The 17,107-nt window shown below is 42.2% G+C and overlaps 1 protein-coding gene across 4 annotated transcripts in view; it reads left to right on the plus strand.

Annotated features, from left to right (window-relative positions):
* RABGAP1L (RAB GTPase activating protein 1 like) overlaps positions 1–17,107 on the plus strand; it is a 280,035-nt gene that overhangs the window by 261,308 nt on the left and 1,620 nt on the right. For all 4 annotated transcript variants that reach the window (XM_084851202.1, XM_084851206.1, XM_084851205.1 and 1 more), the window contains 5 exons: positions 4,958–5,068; positions 7,008–7,112; positions 10,448–10,531; positions 10,915–10,986; positions 13,408–13,605. In XM_084851202.1, coding sequence (XP_084707328.1) covers positions 4,958–5,068; positions 7,008–7,112; positions 10,448–10,531; positions 10,915–10,986; positions 13,408–13,605 — 570 coding nt within the window. The remainder of the gene's footprint in view (positions 1–4,957; positions 5,069–7,007; positions 7,113–10,447; positions 10,532–10,914; positions 10,987–13,407; positions 13,606–17,107) is intronic.

The following is a 17,107-nucleotide window of genomic DNA, read 5'->3' on the forward strand; positions in this document are numbered from 1 at the left end:
GTCACTTACCTGGTCCCGCAGCTTGCTTCGCGGTGGGGGGGAGGTGCTCCGTTCCTCCTCGCCGAAATTCTGGCCGGGGGGGAGGCGCAGCGTCCCTCCGGCCGAAATTCTGGCCAAGGGGGAGGTGCCCCATACCTCCGGCCGAAATTCTGGCCGGGGGGGAGGTGCCCCGTTCCTCCAGCCGCGAATCCTCCTGGCCGGGCGGGACGCAAATGGCAGCAGCCATAGCCGCCGCCATTTGCGTCCCTGCAGTCAGCCGCGTGATAGGCTACGTAAATCCTTACGTAGCCTATCACGGATGACTTTTGGGGGGAAAAAAGCGTGTACGCAAATGGCGGCGCCCATGGGCGCCACCATTTGTGTTCCTTATTTGGGCACGTGTAGTTGCCCAAATATTGCGTTGCCCTTATTTTCGCCGTAGTCTACGTAAATCTTTACGTAGACTACACGTGCCCAAATAAGAAACGCAAATGGCGGTGCCCATGGGCGCCGCCATTTGCGTACGCGCTTTTTTCCCCCCCCCCCAAAGTCAGCCGTGATAGGCTACGTAAGGATTTACATAGCCTATCACGGTGTTTTTGGAAAATTTAGCCGTGATAGGCTGCGTAAATCTTTACGTAGCCTATCACGTTCGTTGTTGTCTTTTTTTTACTGGGAAATGGCGCCGGCGGCAGCTGGTCAGAAGACCGGCCGCCGCCAAACTGCCGCCGGGAGCCACCAGCGCCAGGGACATTCGACAGAGGTAAGTCCCATTCCGGGGGGGGCGGAGAATTTCTCCAGCAATTTCGGGGGGCCGAATGCATTGGCATTCGGCCTCCCAGAGATTCGTGGAGAAATTCTCCGCCATCCCTACAGCCCGCCCCCACAAATCGAAGTGTATAGTGCCAGGGTTTTTTGGCACCTGAGACACAAAATCCCATGAGCACCTCTCCCCTTCCCTGGCAGTAAAAATACAAAAATTAAAAAATTAAATAGCTAACCATTTGCTGCCCTTTCATGATACCCAAAATCACCTGCCTGAGGCAGATGCTTCTGCTTAATGGAAGGACCATTCCAATGGAATTATGCCATTAGCCTGTTTTATTGGTGAATATGTGTTTTGCCCTATTGTTACCCTATTACTATGGAGTAAATATGGACAACCCAGTAACTTCTACTTTGTGTTTCTGTTGATTTCCCTGACGGCAGAATTAGGGGGGGAAATGATCACATAGTCTCATTTTTCTTCTTAAGAACAAAATTCTGGATTTTGACCCTCTGGAAAATTATCCTTAAATTGCTCATAGCGACAGACAACACAGTGGAAAAACCTCACATTGCATCTAGGCTAACTTTAGCTTTTATAGGTTGGTGATGTTGGCAGTTTGCAATAAGTCATCTTGCATTTTAACATCCCCCTTTTTGGCTGAGGCTTCAAGATTTCAAACCAACTGATGTCCAAGACTCTGATTTTTTTTTACCAATTAAAAAAAAACTTATTGAAGAAACTCAGTGTCCAGATACTTGACTCTGTTGCAATAAAATGTAATGCAGATGTTTAGCAAGGTGTGTGACACATTGAGTCACACCCAACTTTAGGAACAACAGTGAAATCTGTTTGCATCAGCCAGGCTGATCTGGCTATGTTCGTTCTTCATTCTGGATGAGGCTAGTTGAAGGTGGAGTTTAGTGTATTACAGCCTCCCAGAGTTGGGACTTGCCTTCTGGCTTCAAGCTTCCTCCTTTCAATCAAATGTTTCCTTTAGTAGGACAAAGCTGGAATAAGTTCTATATTTTTAAAACCATGCCAAACTTTCCACGCAGAACTCTCTGAAGCTGGGATTTTGTTTGCTTCCTAATTATTCTTGGTTGGTATCTAAATTTCACTGGATTACCTCTCTCTCTCAACATTTTATCCATGATTGAAAGCAGTAGTTGCTCTCTGACTTTGCTGGAGGTAAGTTTTATCTGTGTGCATTTTGTTGTATTTTGTATTTCCCATGGTTTGGAAATGCAGTATCCTCCTTGACAGCTGATAACAAGCAATCTCCTCCCCCCACTTCCTTGTTGATGCTGCAGAGACCTACCACTTGGATATGGGGGTGCAATACTTGTAGCTAGTACATTTATAGTACCATGGGGGATTAGTGCAGGAAGCCTCTGTTTACATATTTATCTTAATAAATATTTGGCATGGTTATTAAAGTCTGCCTCCAGAATATAGCAGTATTAACAAGTGGATTATTTTTAAATTGAATCTGAAACTTCCCCAGATGCCACAAAATTAGCCTGCTTATTCCTTGAGATGCTTTAAGTGTCTTTCCCTCTGGGATTCTCAATGTTTCTCAGGATTTAAGCATTTTAAAAAATTATTTCAAGAAGAAGCAAAGACTTCTTCATTGCTGGGGACAGAGGCTAATTCTGACATGACATGATTCTTCTCTGGAGAAATATCTGCACAAGAAAAACATGACAGAATTGGACCGTAATCAGTCCTTAATTACAGCACAAAGGGGTAAATGCATCTTGATAATGATCATCAGCCACAAAATAAGAATATATTGGACTCAAGGACTTTCTTTTTTCAGTCATTTGCTGTGTGCATGGCATATCCATCTTTAAATTTGGCACAGTTTTGTTACAGGAGGAGAGGACACTGCAGTTCCTACCACACGGCTTGCTTGCCCACTTGTCTGTAAATGCAGATCCAGAAGTCTGAAGCTCACGTTGTGCTACTGGCTTTGCAAACACTGACGCTTTTGGCTAGCACATAACAAAGAATGTAAAGCCAACTATTGTTCAGTTAGGATAACTCCCTTCAAAGCTGCAGAGAGTTCAACAGAGTTATTAGTCAGAGTTCTATCAGCTGGCCTCAAAGTTTACAACATTCAGTAATACAGAATTTAGATGTGTGTGTTTTCTTCACTGTCAGCTAACGTTTAAGAATGTAATCTTCTTTATGTCTTGTGATTGAAACACAGAATAGTAGACACCTTTTACATAAAAGTGTTGTTTATTATTGCTTATGCCTTGCACATACATGAAGAAGTTTAGTTATACGGATGCTTTCACAACTTAGCACACTTTTTCTACTTCCCATATCTCATGCTGGGAATGGCTCTATCTCCACTCCCTTGCAATCTGAATATGTCAGTTGATGTGAATCCTAGAATTATCCATGTTTTCCCTTCAAAGACTGGCTTCTCTCACATTTTCATCACTAGTAGAACTGGATCAACCTAACTGCTTTGGGAGAAAGCATCACTTCTAGTAATCATTCTAATAGTAAATCAGTAGTAAACTATTGGTGAAAATGCATCATCATAAAATATAGTGAAAGTCAGAAGAGCTTTGTATATTTCTAATCTTGATTTGATAACTTCAACCACAAGATACAGTCTTTTCTTTGCAGATTCTGTGAAGATACAAGGATTGTTTTAAAGACAGTTTAAAGAAAGATTCTCCTTAGAGGAAAAATGGATGTATTTCGCCACATGATGTGCAATATCTTTGTTTCTCAGTTCTACAGCAAAGTCTAGCTTGCTGGGTAAATGTATTTCTCTCTACTAAGACCACATGTGAAGTGCCCTCAGAACAGCAGAAAGACCCATGAAATGATGTTGAGGTTCTGAGAAATAACTGCTACTCCAGGACAGCAGCAGGAGGATCAGGACAAATTTTGTAGCAGTAAAACTGACAGGACAAATTTACACAAATTTAGGAGAGAGAGATCCTTATCCTTGGTTAGGTAACACTTCCATACTTTAATATATGTGACCCCATTATATTTTTTTTGTAATAGAGAGGGACAGTATTTCTAAAGAATTACAGCACATAAGGGCTTTACTTTTTCCATCAGCTATAAATTTCCTAATAAGGATGTGTCTATTTTTGCTCACCTGATACTTCTATGTTCTATCAAGCACATCATATTATGATTGCTTTGGGGCAATAACTGAATACTCAGGCAAACACAATCTTGACATGATTTGCTTTGGGGATCTCTAGCTTCTTCATGGTTATAGTTTACTGATTGAGGCAGCAATTCTAAACATACTTCCTGAGCAAGCATAGTTAGGATTGCTCTGCAAGAGCCTCTGCCTTTGGTCTCATAATACATTTGGTAACTGATCTCTACACATCCCTAGCTAATCCCTTGGAATTAGAAGTATCATTATTTCTCTTCCTGCCCCCCTGACATTCACACTCTGATTTAATAGGATTTTACTGTTACCCTGAGTAAGTGAAACGTGCATATTGCATCCATCTATTAATCGTGGCATTTCTTCTGGATTATAGCAGATGTGTAAGCATTACCAAAAGAAGCTGTTTTTGTATTATTTTAAAAATTGTTACCCCTAGTTTCAGTTCTATGAGCTTAACAATTGAACAAGACTTAAAACCATATTTAAAAATACAAAAAACACTGAAACACAATAAAACTAAACATTCAATAAGTGTGTCATAGCAAAGACTAAAACATTTCAAAGGCTTGAGCGTTTCCAGATTTCAACTGACAAGGCCTGTTGCAGAGGCAGAAAAACATATCACTCCTGAAAGTGTGCTATGGAAATCAATAATTCCACTTCATTCCCCATGGTATGCCTTGTCCTGAGGGTGGTTATTTAAGTTCAAGAAACGAGGAATGATATAGTGATTGTAGGCTTTTTATGCTAAAGGTAAAATCACTATGCTTCATATGATGACCATTACAGGAAGAAGGGCTGAGGATAACGTCCATATACAGGATACAATGATGATGACTAGCAGAACTTAATCCTGCTCTATTTTACCCAGGTTTCATATCTTCCATCAGAATATGGTTGGAGAACAACATATCATTAACTGCATAGCTTGGGAAGGATCAGATTAGTAGTACTTTCTGTAGCTCAGACGGTTTGCACATCCTCTTCTCTCTGTCTTGTTCAGTACTGATAAGACTTAGCTTCCTGTTTTGTTGGTTCCTCTTTTTCTGCAGAGGGAGAACCGCAGGCTTCAGGAAGCCAGCATGCGACTTGAGCAAGAGAACGATGACCTTGCCCATGAACTTGTAACAAGCAAAATTGCTCTACGAAATGACTTAGACCAGGTGAGAAAAGCCTTCATCTGTAGCCAGGCCTCAGCAGAAATCACAGTGTCACATTTGCAACGGGAGAGTAGAATTGAAAGCATAATTATTATCCCCAGTTTTTGGCACCCATTAGGTGTGGAGGTAGGGTTATAACTGTGAAGAGGATGTCGTTGTTAAATAAATTTATACCCTGCTTTTTCCCCTCCAGAAAAGGAGTTGCTCAAAGTGGTTTACAAAATATAAAAACATAAAAGCAATAAGTAATCCTTAAAACATCTTAACAGGTTAAAAACATCAGCAAACACACACACACACACACACACATAGTCAATAACTGAAATTAAGTGACAGCAGAATCAAATGCTTGCTTAAAGAGAAATGTCTTCACTTGCCAGCAGAACACAAATTAAAAGACAGATGATCTAACCTCTTGGGGCAGGGAGTTCCACATACTGGGTGCTGCCACTGAGAAAGTCCTTTCACACATTGCCACCAGCTGTGCCTCTGAAGAACAGCACATGCAAGAGTGCTGGCAGCAGCTGATCTTTAAGGATGAGCAGGTTCACATGGGAAGAGATGTTCTTCAAGCAGCCAGGTCCCAACCCATTTAGTATCCAGCACATTGAATTGCGCTCAGAAGTGAACTGGCAACCATGGCAACAGATGCAATAAAGGGGTCACATGGTCCCAGCACTTTGTCCCAGTCAAAAATTCTAGAAGCAGTATTCCGCACTAGTTGAAATTTCCAAGTGGTTAGCAGGAGCAGTCCCAAGTACAGTAGCCCAGTTATAGCAGGTTAGCAAGAGCAGTTCCATGTTATAGTAGCTCAGCTGAGATGTAGCTAATGCATGTAGGACCATGCCCAGGTCTGACCATACCAGGAGCACGTGCAGCTGGCATAGTTCTATTTGAGGGGTTTTGGATGCTACTACAAGCATAACTAATTGCTCCGTATTTAATTGCTGACAGAATAATACGGAGGCTTAGATTAGAAAAGTTGTCTTCCAAATAAGGAGCAGGTTATAGTTTTGAACAGAGTATTTGCCACGGAGAGAATTGCCTAATTTATGTCAAAGTGCTAATCTACACTCCAGTAAATGAATCTGAACTGAAATGAATCTGTATATATCTTGCCATGAATATTATTAACAACAACAACAATAATAATATCCAAAAGGAGGGATCAAAATTCAGTTAGGCAATGCCTTTATTAGGACCAACCAAAATGTCACCAAAGTTATGCAAGCTTTTGCATTCTCTAGAACACTTAATTGAGCTAGATGTTACAAGAGGCAGGGAAAGAAACAGAAAAGTTCAAACATTAGGCCAGATCTTGTGGCCATGAGATCTCCATAGGCTCAGTTTCAAAATGGTGATAACATGGTGACTGCAGACTGAATGACCCAGTTTGCACTTAATGATGGTAAATTGTTGGTTAATTAACCCATGATTTGCTGCAGCACGTACAGCCATCATTTTGAATATGCAACTCTAATTGGGCCAATCAGAGGTTGCTCTGTGACATCCGAACCCAGACACTATGGATTAATCATGGGTTAAATAACCCACAGTTAATCTACAATTCATTCAGAGGTTGCCTGATGAAGAGTTCTTTTTTGCCTGATGAAGAGTTCTGGGGAATTCAAAAGCTTGCACGATTATTCATAGATTTTCATTGTAAAGAGATAGGTGGGAATTTTGTGCTCCTGATCCAATATGTATATATATAGAGAGAGAATACTGTGTCATGGTTACTGCCTTACCCATTTATTTAAGAAGTGGCTGGGTTTAGGGGAGGGTGGCAGTCAGCTGTTCATACATACGGGTGGACACGCACAGCTGCAGCTGCCCATGCATCTTCAGGGGAGCTCACCTTCCAGGTTCTCTGCCAGATTAATTGCATTATTACCTCTTAGGAATCAGTCTTGTGTAGCTGTGCCTTTCTTTGAATTCTCAGGCTGAAGACAAAGCAGATGTTTTGAATAAGGAACTGCTTCTGACCAAACAGAAACTAGTGGAGACTGAAGAGGAGAAGCGGAAACAAGAAGAAGAAACAGCCCAGGTAAAACTCGCTTCACTGATCCATGCCAGTGGGGGCTGAGGTGGGGGAAACTACCAGCCTGTTTGCAAAACACTTAAATACATTATGGCCCTGTTCAGACATAACTCGGGGAAGGGTGATTAGGCTGACCACAGTGCATGGTGGCTGCCACTAACCATGCCACATGCTTCTGCCACATGTGTATGAAACCATGGCCCGCAGCGTGGTTAGACTAACCACCCGCTCATCCCACAACCCTCTGGCTGGGCTGCTATGCATCCCAGCGGCCTCAGTGGCGCAGGCAGCCATCTTGGGGATGGCACTGCAGCAGCTGCCTCCCCACTGGAGCAGGGATGCTGCTGCTTAGCCATCAGCCGGGCAAGTGGGGATGTTTTCACTTTCCGCTGTGTCTGCAGGTATTTGTGCCTGGTCACTTAGAGTGCTCAAGGTTGTTGTGCTGATAGCAGTGGTGTGGGATCAAAAAACATCTTTGTTCCCCGCATGCTTCTTCAATTTCATAATGTGGGTGGGGACAGAGAGCGAGGAGGCTGGCTCTCAGCTGCCACATAGTGTGTTGCTAGGCAGATTGCAACCATGCAGATCTTGCGCACTGGCAGAAGCAGCAGGGCCATTTTTGGCTGCTCTTGCCATGGAGCTCTATGGTAGCACTTGGTTAACCACGGGGACCTGACAGACAACATGCTAAGCCACGGTAGGGGCCGCTAACCTACTGCAGCATGTAGGAGGTTATGTAGCCACTGTGGTTATGTAGCCACTGTGGTTAGGAAAAACACCGCATAGACAGCATGCTAACTCATCATAGTGAGCTCAAAATGCTTAACCGTCATGGCGTAGCATTATGTCTGAACTGGGCCTATATCAAAAAGCAAAAGATACAGAGTTTTTGGCTAAAGATCCAGCAAACAAATAAGGGTAGTTTCACCTCACACAGCCCTGCCACTAGGAAAGACAGCTGTCTGAGGACCAATTTAGATGTGAATTGTTTGAATACAGTTAATGTGCATGTTTTTGTTACCTAATAGTCTCAGGCCTGTGAGGGTGGGGAAGTTCAACTTTCTCTCCCTGTCATGGTCCTGACAAAAAACCGCATCTCAGAAGCTGATATTTGCATTTCAAGAGAAACCTCCATTACTCCTAATGGGGACTAGTTTGGCTCTCAAGACAGTGTTGGGGTGCCATTAAGAATAGCAGAGCAGATGGCGGAGAACATGTTTGCAGTGCTTTGATTAGACAACCTCAGGTCAGTTACCCTCAGTTTACGTAAAACGCATCAAGTCATGAGCATTTCCATTGTCCAAAAAGGGGTTCAAGCGTAAAACAGTTCTCTTTTATTCCAGCTTAACATGAATTAACTCACACAAGTGGTTTTGTACCCTGTCAAATTAGAATTGCAGAAATATGCATTCAAAGAGTGAGGTGTGTGAGATTTGCAACCTGACTATGACTATATAAAAGGTGATAAAACTATGCTATCATGTAACTAAATCCGTAAAGTGAGCAATATTTTGTTTGACCAAAGGTTGCCTAATATGTATCATTAAGTCTTAATTTGATGACATCCAGTGTATGTTAGAGGGAAGATCCAGCACCACAAGACAAGTCCGCTGACCAGTGACTTTCTTAAGACGTATCACACGCTAATCTTAGGAGTATCCCCCTCCCCATAGACAATTTGAATACGCTAAGCATGCCTAAGGACACAGTTCTATGGGCTGTGCCTTCACTCCTCAGAAGCTCCTGAACTCAAAGCCTTCCCAGACTCCTACGCCCTGTCCTGAAGCCAGCAGGGCAGGAGGAACGGCGGAAGTCATCTTTGCTTCCCTGTCTTCCAATCTCCTATATTTTTGCTAGATGGGCTTTTAGCACTTTGAAGAGTGAAGGGAGGAGGCTGGAGGAGGCTCAGGATAAATCGTATCCTGGCCTCTCGAGTCCCCTCCCCATCCACTGGAAGGCCCCCTTTCCCCCATCTCCAGTGTTGATTTTCTGACCTTGGATAGGCAGCCAGTGCAGTTCTCCTCATGCCAGCTGCGAGGGGGCAGGGTTGGGATTGGATGTCCGACTTTGCCTTCCGAGGTAGGAGTGCTGATTCCAACTCAGAAGGGGTTTTCCAAGCCATCTTGTGGTCCCTGGGATGCTCGCCCAGGGACCATGGGACTGCTGTCTAAGTGTCTTTATCTTCACTGAACAAAAGGAACTATTTCCCTTCCCTGAAAAATTCTGAAACATTAGGTGCTTTCATTTTGTTTCTAACTCAAATAGTTAAAAAGTTACCAAGTTTTTTAAAACATTAATGCCATTCTTGTGTAGAATTTATTGCTTCGCATACAGTCCTAATGACCTCAAAATTGTCAAAATAAATACAGCATTAGAGAAAATATTGTACCTAGGAATAATTATAATAATAATAATAATTTTTATTAAAGTTTACTTTTACTAAGTACATAATATAAAGCCAAAGAGAGAGAAATAAAACACCTACAGCAACAGAAAGGGATTTCTTCCTGCTGTATCTTGTCTTTCACCCCAGTACCATATAAAGCAACCCCTCCCATTTTCAAAATGATTTTTGTTGCATAGCCCAGTTTCACCCATAATGCCCATGTTAAGACAGCTGTATCCCATAATATAACATGCCAGTCTTGTAATCTAGGGATCTGAGAACACCTTCAGTGTTTAGCATATATTAATCTTACATAAAACAACATCTCTTCCATATTTTCAGTTAGTGTCTTTTTCAATATTGTTACCAGAAATAATTGAGGTTCTAAACTCAATGGCCATATGCTAAACCATGGTTTAGTGTGTTATGCATGGGGAGGAAGGAGTTGCAGCATAACTGAGATTTGTGTACTTCCCCTCCCTTTTCCTCTTCCTGCCTGATTTTAAGAGAAGGGGTTCAGAAGCATTCACTTCCACTTTTAGTTATTCACAGCTTCTTGCATCACCAGAACTAAAAACTATGGTTAACATTATGATTAATACCAACAAGACAGTTTGAAGTTGGCTTGTTTGAAATTAACCAGTTAGTATTAATCACAGTTTGTCACTCCAGATGACATGACAAACCAAAAGTGAAAGTAAACATTTCTGAGAGGGGAGGGTGGAGCACTGCGGCTCCTTGCAGCCAGTGTGGCTTCCATAGTAACACTAGTTGCTTTCAGTCTTTTGTTGACCTAAGAATTAAATTGCTAATTGTACCCAAGAAGTGCGAATTAGTAATATAGAAACATAACTTTATTTTAGATAAAGGGTGTGTTCAAATAAGTTATTAGTTATTTGACTAGGATATTCCTCAGAGCATAGTGCTAATCTGTTTTCTATCCCTCTGCATGCAGTTGAAAGAGATCTTCAGAAAACAGCTGGAAAAGGCAGAATCTGAAATAAAGAAGACAACTGCAATTATTGCAGAATATAAACAAGTAATGTGTTGGGGTTTTTTTAATATTTCAACTTCTTTTGCAGTGTGTGTAACATCTGCAGAGCAAGAATTGTTCTTTTTTTCCCACAAGTAAAAATGGCTGATGTCTGAAGTTAAAATAAGTACTTAGCCACCTCCCAACACAGCCCAGTAACAAGCATGTTTTCTCCTGACTCCTGGCCATCTGCCGTAGGCTATAGGATTGCTCATCATTCACTCCATTAGTTGCAGTTTCTCAATACTAATGTATAGAACTTAATAACTGCCTTGTTGCAAGTACTCACCAACTGTGAGGGAATGATATGAAATATTAATGCCTTGTTTGTTCAGTTTTCTTTTTCTTTGAAAAGCACCTCCTAATGAAAGCATGTTATCTCCTTCTAGATTTGTTCCCAGCTGAGTAGCAGGCTGGAGAAACAACAGGCAGCCAGTAAAGAGGAACTTGAGGTTGTAAAGGTGAGAACAGTTGAATCTGAGGTGTGTCTACCTCAACATAGTCATATGTTGCTGATAGTTGTGGGCCTATTGCAGGAAGGAGGCAGGGCGGGTGAAGTCGAGCCAGCCAAGTCCCCTTCTCTCCTCCCACGGCGGAGCGAACAAGACTTGGATAGCTGTGCCCAGCTTCATCCATCCTGTCTCCCTCACACAGTGGGGGAGGGAGGCAGGATGGGTGGGTGAAAATGAGCTAGCTAAGTCCCTTTGCCCCTCCTGAGCAGCAAAGGGGACTTGGATGGCTTGGCTTTGCTGCATGCAGGGCTCCCCTAACTGGGAAAGCCAGTGTGCTGCAAAGCCACACAGGGGAACCCCAACTGCTTTCTCCAATCTTTGACTGCAGATTACAGTGGGGATTCCTCTCCCAACTTCCTCCCAGGCCTTGGCAGGAGCAGGGTTTATTAAGGTGAGGCTGCAGAGGTGGCATAAGCCAGATTAGTCCCACAGGCCGGGGGTTGTGCACCCCTGTTCTACAGGCGGGCAGTCTGTTCCAACAGACTGTCTAGGTGATGGGTGGGCAATGCACAGGCAGCATCCGGCTCTCGCTGGCCCCCGCTATGGCCCCTGCCATCCCCAGCAGCCCCCCAAATTGAGTAAAACAATTTTTTAAGGCATCCGTAGTGGCCATGGAGTGCCAAAAGGGTCAAAATTGGGTGATAAAGTGGGTGGTTCGTCTGCCCAGCTAGGTGATATTCAACCTGTTCTGGAGGGGGTTGCACTCCCCCTAAAGGATCAGGTTCGTAGTTTGGGTGCTCTTGGATCCAGAACTGTCACTTGAGGCACAGGTGAACTCAGTGGCACGGAGCACTTTTTATCAGCTTAGGCTGGTATACCAACTACGCCCTTATCTGGACAGAGATAGCCTAGCTACAGTTATCCATTCTCTGATAACTTCTCGTCTGGATTACTGCAATGCGTTATACGTGGGGCTGCCTTTGAAAACGGTCCGGAAACTTCAGCTGGTCCAAAAAAGGGCAGCAAGATTGTTAACAGGGACTGGCCTGCAAGCTCATATTACGCCAGTACTTTTCCAGCTGCACTGGCTGCCAGTCCATTTCCGGGCCAGATTCAAAGTGCTGGTATTAACATTCAAAGCCCTTAACGGCTTGGGGCCAGGTTACCTGAAGGATTGCCTCTTCCCATATGTACCTGCCCGGACCTTAAGATCATCATCAGCGGCCCTTCTCCGTGAGCCCCTGCCAAAGGAAGTGAGGCGGGTGGCTACTAAGAGGAGGGCTTTTTCTGCTGTGGCACCCCGGCTCTGGAATGAGCTCCCTAGTGAGGTTCACCTGGCACCTACATTGTATTCCTTTCGGCGCCAGGTGAAGACCTTTTTATTTTCCCAGGCATTTTAGCATTTTAGCTTTTTAAATTTTTAGCTTTGCTGTTTTAAATCTGTATTTTAAACTCCTGCACTACTGCTAGGTTTTATTGTGGTTGTATTGTTATATTGTGGTTTTAATGTTCTATATATTTTAAATTGTTTTATCCTGCGCTTTTTGGTTTTAATTTTTGTGAACCGCCCAGAGAGCTTTGGCTATTGGGCAGTATAGAAATGAAATGAAATGAAATGAAATGAAATGGAATGAATAAATAAATAAATAAATAAATAAATAAATATTAGCTCACAAACAAGCTAATTTTGACCCTTTGGGCACACTGTAGCTACTACAGACGCCATTTTAAAAATTTGTTTTTATTTATTTTTCGGTACCCGCAGAGGGATGCTGCTACCTCTCCTCCTGACTGGCTGTGTCTCATGGCAAAATGGGAGCCATAGCCCTTTCCACACTGCTTTCATCTCTCTGAGAAATATGTATTCTCCTTTTTAAAATATGTATATTGGGGAATGTTTCCAGAATAAAAATTCCCATAGCCTTGTCAAGAGGGATGGAGAAGGAAGGCAATTTAGGGGTCATCCAAAAACACACAAACAATTATTGGTGTTAATATATATTAAATTATTTCACTAATCCAAGCAAAGTACAGCATGTAACTGACTTATTTGAGAAGTATGGTGCCCTGCTAAAGAAGATAATACTACAGGGATTCAGAAAGTGTGGGTGAGAGGACACAGTGAATTCTGTATGCCAACAGTAAAGACATTTCTGAAAGTGGGCATGGTCCAATCCAATCTCTGGCACATATGATATATTGGGGTCTCAGATGTCTCATGTCAGGCTTGTTCCAGATGCTGTAATAGCTATTGCTACTATGTCATTGTAGAAAGATGACACGGGGCCAGGTTGCCCCATATGGTGAGGAAGAGCCACAGGGGGCAACCTGGCTCCATCTGCTCAGTGACTGCTACGACACCAGCCTAACACAGCAGGGAGCCGCTTGAGTATCATAGCTCTTAACTGGCTCTTGAATTGACTGTTTCAGGGTAAGGTGATGGCTTGCAAACATTGTAGTGAAATCTTCAGTAAAGAGGGCACGCTGAAAGTGCCTGCTGTGCTTAGCGAAAGCCCAGGAGCAGACACAGATGATGAGAAGGATGCCCTTAAGAAGCAGCTGCGAGAGATGGAGCTGGACCTGGCACAGACCAAACTGCAACTTGTGGAAGCTAAATGCAAAATACAGGTAATACGATTCCATAAACATTCTGCTGCGCTGCTAAACATGCAGGCTGCTGTTGCATCCCATGGTATGGCAAGCAGCAGATTGTACCTTTTCTGCCCCTCGAGCTCTGTTGAACAGGCAAACGGCTGTCTTTGTGAACACCTTCACCACCAATAAGCTCTCCTTTGGTGTCCTCTTGTGAGAAGAAAGCTAACAGCTGTCCTGGGGTATGCCTGTGCCTTTTTTAGTTAGTGAGGAAAGGCTCCCAACACAGATGCTGCAAAAAGGTGGAGATACCACCTTTCACAACAGTCCACTCTGTAACTTTTTAAAAGATTTGTTACACAATCAAGGTTACTATAGGTTATTTAAGAGATCGTTACTAACGATTGAACAACTTTCCTAGCCACATACTGTGAATTGCTGTCTCAAATCACTCGTCTTTGGGGCTCATGCAGATCCAGATTTCTCTACCAAATTACTCAAGGCCAAAATTCATACTTTTGCTTACATTGATATAGGGCTTATCTACATGAAGCTGTTAATCCATTGCATCTACTTTTGGTTTTGCCCCAGAACTGAGATCTGAGCACTCACTACATGAGGAGCACTTCCTTTCCTGCTTTTCCACTGCATAAGTGGAATTCCACTGCATTTTCCACTTCTTTTCCACAGGCACCAGGAGAGCTTGTATTGGCACTGTCCCCCATCCTAAATGTTACTACTGAAATGAAAAAAAAACAGGAGTTGCTTTTTATATGAAAGGACAGTGAGCTCCATTCAGTTCTGGTGCTCAGAACAAATGCCTGGGTTCAAAATTCTTTAATTCTAAGTGTATTTCTTTTGTACCATGTGGTGGATCTCAGGGCTCTAGGAAAAAAACCCCAAAGTACATCCTGTAAGCATGAAATCTGCCCACCAGATGTTAAACTATTAATTGCATCCTTTTAATGTATTTAATCATATAATGGAATTATAATTCGTTAGCAAAATCCCAAATTTTAATTTCCAGAGGGGTAACCAGTTTAGGGTTCAATTCTATGTATGTTTAGACCAAAATAAGTATTATTTCTTATCCTTGACTATTAGGAGTTAGCCACCAACACTTGTCTATTGGGAGCTGGCTACAAACAGTAAAACATCATTCCCTTCTGATCTTTTCTAAATGCATTAAAATAAACTAGTGATGTACTTCCAGGTTTGAACAATAGGACTATAGTTATAGCCCTCCATTTTATTTTATCCAGACTTAAATCCTTTTCCAAAAAGAGGCTTCATTTTAGTATGACACCCAGATTTGTAATAAATCTGTGGTGTAATATCTATATTTTCAGCATTTCCTGTCTATAAGATTAAACATATTTAGGGCACAATCCTATGGGGATAGGTGGCCACCTCCAAACTCGGAGGCGACCACCTATCCAATGCAGGGCAGGAGAAGCACAGACGGGATTGTCCCCTCCGTACTTTGCCCTACATCTGCAGCTAGACAGCTGATTTCGGCTGTCTAGCCACAATAAGGAAAAGCGGGGGAGGAGGCTGCTGGATGACACATAGGATGTGTCGTACTGGCATTTCCGCCTTCCCTGCCCCAGAATGCCCCGTTTTGGCCACTATGTGCTCCTCTCTAGAGCGCAGAGCATGAGGCCGTTCCGCGCCACCTCGCAGAAGGGGGAAGGTCTGTTCTCCAGGAACCGACCTCGGAGCACAGGCTCGAGGTTGGTTCCTGGAAACCCACATATCCTATGGCCATCTAGCCACTTTCTAGCGGCCATGGGATTGCTCCCTCCATTTGGCAGGAGGGTAATACCATTGTACAATTAAGGTGGTTTTCACAAGCGTTCCCAAATGATCCACTGTTTCCTCCGTGCGTGTAAAAACTTGGGAAAAGATTTGCAGAAGCATACTGCAGATCACATCCACCTTTTTAGATAGGATAAACTTTAAACAGTAATTTATTCCCTGATGTAATTAATTCTTTTAAACATATTTCATGAGTATCACCTTCAAATTTCTCTATTACCAGATGTCAAATCTTGAAAGTATTAGAAGAAATCTTATAGTGAACACTCCTTTATCATTATTGTTTTTCCCTGCTGGTTTTACTGTTGTTCCTGCTCTGCTGTCTTAGTATTGTTTTTGTATTTTTATTGGAATGCTTTTATGATTTCTTAATTCTATATTTTGAAAACCAAGTTGGACCTTTTTCTAATTGAAAAGCAGGGCAGAAGTTTTTTCAGTTACTTAATCTAGTAATGGAATGTTTCTCCCTATTCTTTATTGAAAAACTATCCATCAGAATATTTAAAAGATTCCATCACCACTGGACTTGATTCTAATTTAAAATTTATTCCAAACTAGCTTGTACTACTGTATTCCCAAAATGTGAAGGCTTCTTGTATTTAGTACCAGCCCAGGTATCTAGACTAGTTATCTCTTGTTCCAAATTATACCAGTCTTTATTGTTAACATGCAATTATTTGAGAAGTATAATAATAATGAGTTTTTTCTGAGGTAATTTCCTCTCAGTTTGAATTCATGGAGCCTTTGCCACTTTGAAGCAACAGCCATTCCCAAAATGTCTTTGGACAGATGTGAGGAGCAACTGCTGTTGGGTGGTGCAGATGGATCTGAGGTGGAGTGGGGGAGGAAACAGGAACTTCTGGTGCATAACAGCACCAAATACTGCAACATGAGCGCCTTTCTGCTGGAAATGGGGAAGACTGATTTGATCATCCCAGCTGAGCAGGATTTTACAATACAAAGATCAGATGTTTGACATGTAGGGATGAGAATGTAAACTACATTAGTTGTTGGTGATCATGTTATTATATTAAGAACAGTAATGCAAATAGATGTAAGTTGTTGCTGTGTTTATTACTCCAGTACTGTACAAATAGCAATCAGTTCTCAGTAATGCAAACTGTATGAAAAATTAATTACGGAATTAAAAAGGAACTGGTGACCACTTATGCAATAATGTTTGTTTAATACACACCATGATTTACCTTTATGAATATAATTTCTAATGCTTGAAAGTGGTACTAGACCTTAAAATCCTTTGAAACATATCTCACTTGTATATTATGCCAATAAGTGCTTTTCATTAACATGTTTGTATGCAGTTGACCTTTTAAGGCAGGATTAAGTTGAGATGTGCCCTTGTATATTCTAGGCAATGTTTAGTTCAAAAGCAATGCCATCAAAAATATCATGGCAGTGTGTTTCCCATTAGACACACTCAGTCTGTAGTCCTATGCACTTAGTATGTAAGTACCTGGAAATAAATATAACCTAAATCAGAGTGACGTATTTCTGAGTAAGCATACCTAGGGATGGCTATTAATCCATTTAGCTGCCATATATCAGTACTGTTCATGCTTTCCTGTTATGAACACCCACCCAGATCTTCTAATTTACAGAAATATTGGTTAATTTATCCTTTATGAGAAGAGAAAGTACTCAAGTTGTTTTTAGGAGTATTGCTTGTCAATCTTTCAGGAGGAAGGACTTCTACGATATT

The sequence above is a fragment of the Heloderma suspectum genome, chromosome 4, assembly GCF_057233095.1.
Source record: "Heloderma suspectum isolate Gila_16-S chromosome 4, 16-S_ref, whole genome shotgun sequence".
NCBI lineage: Eukaryota > Metazoa > Chordata > Lepidosauria > Squamata > Helodermatidae > Heloderma > Heloderma suspectum.